The sequence below is a fragment of the Manis pentadactyla genome, chromosome 2 (genome assembly GCF_030020395.1).
Source record: "Manis pentadactyla isolate mManPen7 chromosome 2, mManPen7.hap1, whole genome shotgun sequence".
NCBI lineage: Eukaryota > Metazoa > Chordata > Mammalia > Pholidota > Manidae > Manis > Manis pentadactyla.
This window is the reverse complement of record NC_080020.1, coordinates 67,140,104-67,152,248: the sequence shown is the minus strand read 5'-3', so window position 1 is coordinate 67,152,248 and position 12,145 is coordinate 67,140,104. Positions and strand designations below refer to the sequence as shown.

At 36.5% G+C, this 12,145-nt stretch overlaps 1 protein-coding gene across 3 annotated transcripts in view; it reads right to left on the bottom strand.

Moving 5' to 3' along the window:
* Positions 1-12,145, bottom strand: part of KIAA0825 (KIAA0825 ortholog) — a 432,275-nt gene that overhangs the window by 347,286 nt on the left and 72,844 nt on the right. For all 3 annotated transcript variants that reach the window (XM_057493388.1, XM_036925703.2, XM_057493384.1), the window contains 2 exons: positions 4,395-4,563; positions 729-1,398 (listed from right to left, as the gene is read on the bottom strand). In XM_057493388.1, the coding sequence (XP_057349371.1) occupies positions 729-1,398; positions 4,395-4,563 (839 nt within the window). The remainder of the gene's footprint in view (positions 1-728; positions 1,399-4,394; positions 4,564-12,145) is intronic.

Here is a 12,145-nt window from a genome sequence, read left to right as displayed (position 1 = left end):
ATAATAATTCAGGGTTAGCAGTTAACCAAATAATTTTCAAATACTTAAAGAATACAGTTTAATAACCTATTTAGAAAAATGTCTTATAGTTTTACTTAAAGCCATAACTATTCATAATTTTCAAAATAATCATAGTTTTTACCTTGCATTTTCTCCTCTGGTAAGAAGTTAAAATGATAGGAAAAAGTTTACCTTATCACAATAGTTTCTTTCCTTTTTCCTTTATCTTTTTTTTTTTACATAAAATTAGGAACTTTCAAATCATCTAAGAAATTAAACTTCCAATTTTAGTTCATGCAAATTTTAACAAACTTTCAATAATTCATTTTACCTTTGGAGGAAACAATGGGTTAAATGTTATACTTTTCTGCTTTATATATATGTATGCATGTGTGTATATGTACACACATGCATACATATATAGTTTATATACATACACAGTTTTACCCCACAATTTATATAATCAAAAAACAAAACTCTTATTGCCAATTTTTCTACTTATATTTCCAGTATCTTGAACAATTTAAATAACAGGAAAGTACACACTTCTATTACTATACTTACAGGAAAAGGAATGCATAAGAGAAATGTGTACTGCAGAATTTCATGACATTTATTTTCTAATTTTCAAGTTTACAATTAAATTTAACCCAGTCAAAAAGTGTTAGAAAATTAAAGATATCGAAAGGCTTAAGTTAAACCAAACAGAAATTTAAAAAATCACTAACCCAATGCATGCACTGCTCCTCTATGCCTGCTGGAGCTCTTGCTTGTTTTAATCACACGGACAGCACTTTCTCTGAACTGCAGCTCACAAAAATTTTCAAGAAATTTTGCCATTTCTTCTGTAACAGTATCCAGGTAAGTTTCTTTAATGAATTTCACCATTGAGGATGGAGCTAAAATTTCACGCAGCATATTAAAATCATCTTTTATCATTGAGTATAACTTAAGCATTGTACTTTGGTATCCATGAACCATTATGTCTAAATTTGATTCTCTGCTGTAAGAAGGAAAACAGTTCTGCAGAAGTTTAGCCAACAGTTTATTCTGTATGTTTTGGTATTTGACTATAACTTCTGATTCTGGATAGAGAAACAAGAGTTGTTGTATGCACTGATTTTTCAACAGAATCTTTTGCTGTGAATTGCTTATTTCATTAACACTTTGTAGTCTGCTCACTAAGAAGCGTCGAAGATGTAATCTTATATCATCCCATATAGACTTTACATTCATAGAGGAATGATCTTCAACAGAATGAAGAGAAGTTCTAGAGAGGAAATGGAACGATGTTCCACTTAGGGTTGATGGGAATGAAATGCTGCTCTTGCAGGAGAGGTCCCAAAGTAAGTCCAATACCATTTCTTCTTGATTTAGCTCATTGTTCAACAAATCTTGCTAATAAAATTAAATGAAAACATTAGAAATGTGATTAACTGTAAGAGTAACAGGAAAAATGATTTCTACAGTCACACACAACTTCATAATAATTCATTTCAACTTAGAATTAATACACTGATGCTTTACAAGATTTTTCTGCATTTCAAATTTAATCAATTTAGACATTTTAGAATGTTAGCGTTATCGTCTGTAAAATTTTGTAAAGCCCAGGTGATGAATTATACTTTTCATTTGGTTTCCAAACATAACGTAGTTTTCAGCCCTCTGTGTTAACCCAACACTGACATGATGTGAGATGTATGAAAGCTGAGCTTAAAAATTCTAAATAAAGATCTAATGTAAAACATTGATTGAAACATATTCTTAAGACAAAATAAATTGAAGATCATGCCCCTAATTAATTCCTGGTATAAAATTTTCATGTCTTAATGAGTATATTTACTATTATAGAACCCTGAATGAACATACAAAATGAAGACCTTTAAATATAGTATGTGCCTAGGGGTTACTAATGCTGCCATCCTGAGAAATACAATTTAATAGACTTAAAGACTTTAATTTTCACTTAAATTCCTTTTTGAGAGCCATATTAAGAAAGGTTTTACTTTGGAAATTAACCTGAGACTATTCTACTTCTCTCCAAAGAAATAACTAACTCAAAATGGAAAAAAAATACCCTCAGAATTGTTCCCCACAAGATGGTATGAAATTATTCCTTTTAACTTTCCAACAGAAACAATGGTAGGTATATTATGAATAGTAAAGGAAGAAAAAATTTACTTTCTTTTTGGACTTTGAATTATGCACACACATTCTCCTTACATGCCGACTTTCTTAATACTGTCTATTTCAGCTAATATTGAAATTCGTTGATATTCTGAAGTAGCAACATGCTGATTATAAGAAAAATGGAAGCAAGGTTCAAGTGGCATAAAATCTGGTTGGCTTTGAAATTTCTTATTGACAAAAAGACCACAAATATTATGTGTGATTCAGAATCATGAACTACTCCTAGACACATTCCGGGAATTTGCTCTCAATCATTCAAAGCACTGTAATGTCTAAATAATGTCCTCTCTGATAAAACCCAGTATCTATATAGTGTTTTATTAAAAGCACTTTTTCATATAGTCTCTGGCATACTGATAATGAAAACTCTTTCATATAGATATTTTAAAACCTTATTTACAAATAAGTACACTAATGTATAGCACATTTAAGTTACTTTCCAAATGTTACAAAATCAAGCACAAAACCAAGAAGGGACCCTGGCTTTACTCTCCTTGTCCATGTTCTACTACACCCTAGAGAGCCACCAAGTGCATTGACCTTTCTGAAGCTTCTTTATCTCTCTCTCTTCTCCCTCTATTTAGTTCTTTTGATGCTTCTGGAAAAGAAATGTCCTTAGAGTCCAGAACATCAGCATTATGATAAATTCTATTAAGCAAGCGAGTTATATTAGTGTCCCAACCTTGAATTCCTTTAGTCAATAACTATAAATATTTCATCAAGCAAATATTATTTAGAGAATAAAAGATTACAAGAGGTTTAAAACATGTGTTTAGTATGATTGCTCAAATTTTGAAAATAACTTCAGTTTAACTGCCATAATGAGGATCTCTGTTTCTTATTTAAGTAGTTAGGTAATTAATAAACAAAATTTTTTTCTATGGAAAAAACAGATTTATGAAAAAAGCTATAAGACTGACCCTTTTAACATACAAAAACTTGATAGACAACAAGGTTGTTTTAATCTGGATCTGTTTTATAATGCGGTTCTTTCCTCAAAATAACATGATCAATTATGAAAAAAACCTCGGTCTGGAACAATCCTATCAGTCTAATGAATTTGAGCAAAACTAAAATGGCCTTTGCCCTGCAGTGAATGGAGAAGACTTATGCGTGACAGATTAAAAGATAATTAAAAGCCTTTGCTTTTAATTAAATGAGAAAGCATTATTACATCAATATTAATGAAATTCAATACACACAGCTCTTAATAGAAATTAAAGGAATAACTATATCCATATTTATTCTTCAAGGCTTCACCTTTGCAAGATAATGGGTGAAAGGATTTTTTTAAAAGAATAAAGCTTCAGGGCACATAGTCTTCTTTTCTCTTCCTTCTATTACTTTGTAAACATTAAAGAGACATCTGCAATAATAACAACAGCTAAGAACTATTTTCATCTGATTCTGTCATCTTAAGTCGTCTACAACCCCAAGATATTTTCCACATCTGCCTTAGTCAATGTTTGATGTTTAGACAAAAAGAGTGCCTTCCCCCCCACCAACCTAAGTTAAATTAATACCATGGGTACAGAAATACTGCTTTCTAACAATCGTGCTGCTTCTCTGGGAAGCTGTACTTGCAAGCTAGCTACTCTTGTAGAGAGAGGTGTATTAAAATAACTGTTCTTACATAGAGGGTGGTCAATATCAAAGAATGAGCAATGTAATAATTCTCTATCAATTAAGAGTGGTCTTGTATAAATCACTGCCTTGATTGAAAAGAACTAGGTATGCTTGCAGGTTGAGAATGCAGGGAATGATAGACAAGGCTACTTACTAGATACAATCGATGGTGATCTTACTATACTTAATAGTGAGCACAGAGAAAATGAGTATTTGTGAATGGCCACAAAATGTAATTAATATAAACTTTTCTGGTAGACAATTGTGGTACATATCGATCAATACATTTCGTGGCATCAATATGGTATACATCGCACCACAAATTATGCAGGAATGAATATATTTAATCACTATGTAAAGTTTCATTTTATTGATAAAAATCATAGTAAAAAATAAAAACAAATAGCTAACTGGATTCCACTGGGAATATAGAAACAAAACAAAACACAAGCCCCAACCCCTACAAAAGGCAGTCTAACATTGTCACTAAAATAAATATTTACATATAGAAATTGAATGAATTATATTCCATGATCACCCAATGCACTCCAATATATATCAAAGATTCTTTTATTTACCAGTGTTTTGAGGAATTTCATCAAATCTCCATGAGGAATAGAAGTTGACTTGGATGAGTTATAGTTACAGTTATTTAGCCATTCAAAACAGTCAGTTGTTGTTTGCAGCTGCACATCTGGACAATGTTTGTTAACTTGAGACTGTATTTCTTTAATGCAGTGCTCTATACTACAAAAAAAAGAAAAAATTATTTTGGTAGGAAGTAGCTAACAGTTGCATCTCATAATAAACAGGCCCTGGCATGTTTGTTGTGTACAACATTACAAAATTACAAAATGTACATGTGATATGAAAATAAAAAGATTATATAATTTCATTCATAATTAAAAACTGAAAGTCCAAATTTTCTGGCAGTTTCCTTCCAAATGCAATAAAGGAAATGAGATAGTGAGCTACTCACAGATGAATTAGATATTCTTTTGTGTTAAAAGAAAAATCAAGCATAGATGCAATGAAATAATTGTCCCCTTGACAAGCAGTGGATGGAAGGTGGAGAAAATACTACTGATGACTGAAGATCAGAAACATATTATCTACTAATAGGTGAATGACTATATAAATTATGGAAAACCTCAATCAATGGAATATTAAGAAGTCACAAAGCAGTTACAAAGAGCTTGTAATTTTAAAAGCTGTAAAAGATACATGTTGTATATATACTGTTACTACAACCAAGTCCCTTTACTTGCCTTGGAATTCCATTCCAAAAAAAAAACAAACCAGAAAACATACTAGAAATTGCATATCTTAAAAAAAAGACTGGAAGGAAATGAAAGAGAAGGTTAATAGCAACTATCTCTCAGTGATGAAATTTGATGTTTTTAATTTTACTTTTCTATATTTTCTGAATTTTTACAAATTCTCCATTTATATAAATAAAAAAACAATGAAAATGTGCCTAATTGAATTTTACAATAGATGTTTTTAAAATTCCATCCAAAATATCTTTAGCTGTGATACTAAAAAGGTCTACTCTGTTGTTTTGCTTTTCATATGAAAATCTGTACATTCATTATTATAAACGTTTGCGAGGTAAACTGGTGACCTTAAGCAGAATGTCATCAGTGGAGCCACAAGGACATTACATATTAATACCACCTGATGGCAGCATATCTAAACTCCAAGAAAGCTTATAAACAGGAATATTCTTTTGAAGCTGGATCCCCTCACCCAAAATTTACAGCTATGCATTTGTATTTGCCTCTTAACAATATTAAGACCTGTTACTGAAGAGGTTACTACTGTTTTGAAAATATCAATGCTATTGACTGTAACTTCTGTGTGATAGAATCATGTAGGCTTTGGAAAACAAGCTATGATGATTAAAATTTATGTCATATGAAAGACTCCAAAATTCATCAGGTGTCAGTTCCCAATATTAAACACACAAACTGTACAACTTGCAGGAAGGCTTTTCGGAAGACTTCTGAACATGAGTGAATTCAAACTGAATTACCTTGAAACAAATACATTTTGAGAATTAAAGGGCCTTTTCATGAAAACAAAAAACTTACAAGAAAAACAATACCTCCTTAGGTCACCGGCCACGCAATTTCCTGATGGCACAGTCTTATTCAGGAATACTAGTTCTAAATCAGACATGAGATTGGCATATATTTTCTTAAATTACATAAGCACTTCTATGGACTAAGCTTACACCTTGACTCTAGGGACCCTTATCAAAGGTTTTTATTATAGCATCATCATGTGTCTCATTCAGTGAAACCTAATAGAGTGCAGCAATGTGATTCGGAAAGGCTCAGCGGTTAGTCTACCGAAATCTTTTTCAATCAGGACTCAGCTTTTAGGCTTATCTCTAACATCTGAATCTGGGTAGAGTCCAATAACTACAATTTCTAAATAGGGTAAAGACCTAAGAGAGTAAGTAATTTGTCTAAACACTGATAAAGGGATTGAGCAGTTGCATTTCAGAGGACCCTCCTTACTGATACAGTTGAGCTGGCTTTTAAAATCATTTTGTCACAATTTTAAAATGTCGGAAATCATTATCTGCACCTGATTTGATTTTAGTTGACAAAATACCTTGTCATTCTGCCATCCACAAATCTCTATACATCTTGCTTTAGAAATGCCAAATGTTTGAAGTCTAGAGACTTAGTGCCTGAGTGTTATACAAAAGAAATATTTCCAAAATTTAAGGCAAATGTAAGGTTAGTGTACAATTATCTTAATTGAGGTCAAAATTAAATTTAAAATTAATTTTCGACACCTAAAAAGTAACATTATTTTCATATGAGTGTAGTAATATTACTGATAGGGATGGGAATCTTGGGTGGGAGGAAGTCCACATATTACATTTAGATGATGCAAGAACTTGGTATAGGTTTTTCTTTTCTTCTTTTTTTTTTTGGTATCATTAGTATACAATTACATGAGCAACATTATGGTCACTAAACTACTCCCATTATCAATTCCCCACCACATACCCCATTACAAACACTGTCGAACAGCATAGTAAGATGCTATAGAATCACTTCTTCTCTTCACTGTTACAGTGCCTTCCCTGTGTCCCGCCCCCCTACATTATGTGTGCTAATCTGCATGACCCTTTTTCCACTTATACTTCCCTTCCTAATTATCCTCCCCAGTCCCTTTCCCCTTGGTAACTGTTACTCCATTCTTGGGTTCTGTGAGTCTGCACAGAAAAACCTTCAGTTTTTTCTTTGTTCTTACACTCCACAGATGAGTGAAATCATGTGATACTTGTTTTTCTCTGCCTGGCTTATTTCATGGAGCATAATACCCTCTAGCTCCATCCATGTTGTTGCAAATGGTAGGATTTGTTTTCTTCTTAAGGCTGAATAATATTCCATTGTGTATATGTACCACGTCTTCTTTATCCATTCATCTGCTGATGGAACTTAGGTTGCTTCCATTTCTTGGCTATTGTAAGTACTGCTGTGATAAACATAGGGCTGCATATGTCTTTTTGAAATTGGACTCCTACACTCTTAGGGTAAATTCTTAGGAGTGGAAATCCTGGGTCAAATGGTATTTCTACTTTTAGTTTTTTGAGGAACCTCCATACTGCTTTCCACAATGGTTGAACTAAGTAACATTCCCACCAGCAGTGTAGGAGGATTCCCTTTTCTCTACATCCTCGCCAACATTTGTTGTTGTCTTTTGGATGATGACCATCCTAACTGATGTGAGGTGATATCTCATTGTGGTTTTAATTTGCATTTCTCTGATGATTAGTGATGTGGAGCATCTTTTCATGTGCCTGTTGGCCATCTGAATTTCTTCTTTGGAGAAGTGTCTGTTCAGATCATCTGCCGATTTTTTAATTGGCTTATTTGCTTTTTTGTTTGTTCAGGCATATGAGCTCTTTGTATATTTTGGATGTCAGCCCCTTATCGGATATGTCATTTATGAATATATTCTCCCATACTGTAGGATACCTTTTTGTTCTATTGATGGTGTCCTTTGCTGTACAGAAGCCTTTTAGTTTGATGTACTCCCACTTGTTCTTTTGTTTCCCTTGCCCATGGAGAATTTTTTCATGTTTATATTCAAGAGAGTTTTGCCTATGTTTTCTTCTAAGAGTTTTATTGTTTCATGACTTACATTCAAGTCTTCAATCCATTTTGTGTTTACTTTTCTGTATGGAGTTAGATAGTAATCCAGTTTCATTCTCTTACATGTAGTTGTCCAGTTTTGCGAATACCAGCTGTTGAAGAGGCTGACATTTCCCCATTGTGTATCCATGGCTCCTTTATAATATATTAATTGACAATATATGCTTGGGTTAATATCTGAACTCTCTACTCTGTTCCACTGGTATATGGGTCTGTTCTTGTGCCAGTACCAAATTGTCTTCATTACTGTGGCTTTGTAGTAGAGCTTGAAGTTGAGAAGCGAGATTCCCCCCTGCTTTATTCTTCCTTCTCAGGATTGCTTTGGCTATTCGTGGTTCCATATGAAATTTAGACCTATTTGGTCTTTCATGGTTCCATATGAATTTTAGAACTATTTGTTCCAGTTTGTTGAAGAATGCTGTCAGTAGTTTGATAGAGATTGCTTTAGGCAGGATGGCCATTCTGAAAATATTAATTATTCCTACCAAAGAGCATGGAATGGACCTAATGGGCATCTACAGAACACTCCATCCAAAAGCAACAGGATACACATTCTTCTCAAGTGCACATGGAACATTTTCCAGAAAAACACAGTAGTCCGGGCAGGACCCAGAATGAGCTGGAACTGACGAGACTCAGCCTGGCCTTATATTCCAAGGCACAGTTAGAGCTCTTCTTCTCCCTCTTAAATTTACATGTGACGTGGGATCACTTTTCATAGACTATAGTGATGGGAGCTAAATGGAAGTGACACAGGGCTATGTTTATGATGTAAATAGAATTTTTTAGAAATGTTCTATAAGGACATGGCAGTTTAATACCCATGAAAAGCTTGAATAAGTTAACGTGGTTTCTTTTTCATCTATAGAGGCTTGTCCAGTAATTTCAGCACAATTACTAAAGTCAGATGTGGGGGATCACGGGAAGATGGTGGCGTGAGTAGTTCAGAGGAAATCTCCTCCCCAGAACATATATTTTTATGAAAATACAATAAATACAACTATTCTTAAAGAGACACCAGTGGATGCAGTACAACAGCCAGGATACATCTGCATCTATGAGAACTCAACATCACACGAAGGGGGTAAGATACAAGCCACGGCCAGGTGGGACCTGAATGCTCCCCCACCCCAAAACCCAATGGGAAGAAAGGAGTCGGAATGAGGAGGGACTGAAAGCCCAGGAGTGCTAAACAACCAGCTCTAGAAATCCGCACCCGGAACGCAGACACAAGGTGCACGGGGTGCTAGATATTAGAGAAACGGAAAAGCAAAACCTGTGGGCAGGTCCCGGCAACTGGCGCCCCTGAGACAAAAGAAAAGAGAGTGCTTTCTGCAATTCTTAAAGAAACAGGGACCCCATAGCTGGATGAAGTTGTCCCGGCAGCTGGGAATACTGGGGAAACTTAGGCGCCCTAAACCCCAGGGAGACAGTGCAGCTCTGAAGCCCCTCACGGCACTGAACAGCCTGCCAATCATTCCTCCAAGTGGCGCAGACCCCGAAACTCTGGCCCAGTAGCCCAGTAGCGGGAGAGTGGCAGCGTGTGCCAGTGATGGCAGCGCCGGAAGGGACCGGGAGCAGATCCGTGCGCCACAGGAGAGGCTTGAGCTAGCCTGCAGCGGCGCAACCAAACAGCCCGGGCGCAGCTCAGACGCACCGGCGGCAGTGAAGCCAGAGGAGCCCAGTAGAGGCCTGCATGGAAGAGCCCCGCGCGCACCTTCAGTGGAGCTAGAGGGAGAAGGCGTGCTCCCAGCAGCCGAACGGAATCCCAGCCCAACACACAGCCACCCAGGCCAGACCCAAAGGCCACTGCTGCTACACAGCTGCCTGGCAGGGTCGCCGCTAGCACAGAGGAGCACACCAGGTGTGCCTGCCACTCCCTGCAGGGCTCCCCGCTGCTCTGACAGACACCCCGCCGACAGCAGCTTAGGGGACTAACCCAGTGGCTACTCCTGGAGTGCGGGTAACTGTCACAGGCAGCGGAGAAGGGCAAGGCATCCAGCAAGCAGGAAAGGACTTTCTTCTCCCAGCTGACACACCTGCAACATGCCTACAGCCACTGCTATCACCATGAAAAGGCAAAAAAATCTGGTCCAGCCAAGATACGTCAAACAACACCTGAGAAAGGATCTGCAGAGGCAGACCTAACCAGTCTCCCTGAAAAAGAATTCAAAATAAAAATCATAAACATGCTGACAGAGCTGCAGAGAAATATGCAAGAGCTAAGGGATGAAGTCTGGACGGAGATTACAGACGTGTGGAGGGAGATTACAGACGTCCGGAGGAAGATTACAGAAGTGAAACAAATTCTGGAAGGATTTATAAGCAGAATGGATAAGATGCAAGAAGCCATTGATGGAATAGAAACCAGAGAACAGGAACGCACAGAAGCTGATACAGAGAGAGATAAAAGGATATCCAGGAATGAAACAATATTAAGAGAACTGTGTAACCAATCCAAACAGAACAATATCCGCATTATAGGGGTACCAGAGGAAGAAGAGAGAGAAAGAGGGATAGAAAGTGTCTTTGAAGAAATAATTGCTGAGAACGTCCCCAAACTGGGGGAGGAAAAAGTTACTCACACTAAGGAGGCACACAGAACTCCCCAGAGACAGAATCCAAAGAGGACAACACTAAGACACATAATAATTAAAATGGCAAAGATCAAGGACAATGACAGAGTATTAAAGGCAGCCAGAGAGAGAGAAAAAAGGTCACCTACAAAGGAAAACCCATCAAGCTATCATCAGACTTCTCAACAGAAACCTTACAGGCCAGAAGAGAATGGCATGATATATTTAATGCAATGAAACAGAAGCGCCTTGAACCAAGGATACTGTATCCAGCATGATTATCATTTAAATATGAAGGAGGGATTAAACAATTCCCAGACAAGCAAAAGTTGAGGAATTTGCCTCCCACAAACCACCTCTACAGGGTACCTTAGAGGGACTGCTCTAGATGGGAGCACTCCTAAAAAGAGCACAGAACAAAATACCCAACATATGAAGAATGGAGGAGGAGGAAAAAGAAGGGACAGAAATAAACATCAGACTGTGTTTATAATAGCTCAACAAGCGAGTGAGGTCAGACAGTAAGGTAGTAAACAAGCTAACCTTGAACCTTTGGTAATCACAAATCCAAAGCCTGCAATGGCAATAAGTACGTATCTTTCAATAATCATCCTAAATGTAAATGGACTGAATGCACCAATCAAAAGACACAGAGTAATAGAATGGATAAAAAAGCAAGACCCATCTATACACTGCTTACAAGAGACTCACCTCAAATCCAAAGACATGCACAGATTAAAAGTCGAGGGATGGAGAAAGATATTTTATGCAAACAACAGAGAGAAAAAAGCAGGTGTTGCAATACTAGCTAATATCAGACAAAATAGACTTCAAAATGAAGAAAGTAACAAGAGATAAAGACGGACATTACATAATGATAAAGGGCTCAGTCCAACAAGAGGATATAACCATTATAAACATATATGCACCCAATACAGGAACACCAATATATGTGAAACAAAAACTAACAGAATTAGAGGAAATAGAATGCAAAGCATTCATTTTGGGAGACTTTAACACACCACTCACTCCAAAGGACAGATCCACCGGACAGAAAATAAGTAAGGACACAGAGGCACTGAAAAACACGCTAGAACAGATGGACCTAATAGACATCTACAGAACTCTACATCCAAAAGCAACAGGATACATACTCTTCTCAAGTGCACATGGAACAGTCTCCAGAATAGACCACATACTAGGCCACAAAAAGAGCCTCAGTAAATTTCAAAAGACTGAAATCCTACCAACCAACTTTTCAGACCACAAAGGTATAAAACTAGAAATAAATTGTACAAAGAAAGCAAAAAGGCTCACAAACACATGGAGGCTTAACAACATGCTCCTAAATAATTAATGGATCAATGACCAAATTAAAATGGAGATCCAGCAATATATGGAAACAAATGACGACAACAACACAAAGCCCCAACTTCGTGGGATGCAGCAAAAGCAGTCTTAAGAGGAAAGTATATAGCAATCCAGGCATATTTAAAGAAGGAAGAACAATCCCAAATCAATAGTCTAATGTCACAATTATCGAAATTGGAAAAAGAACAAATGAGGCCTAAGGTC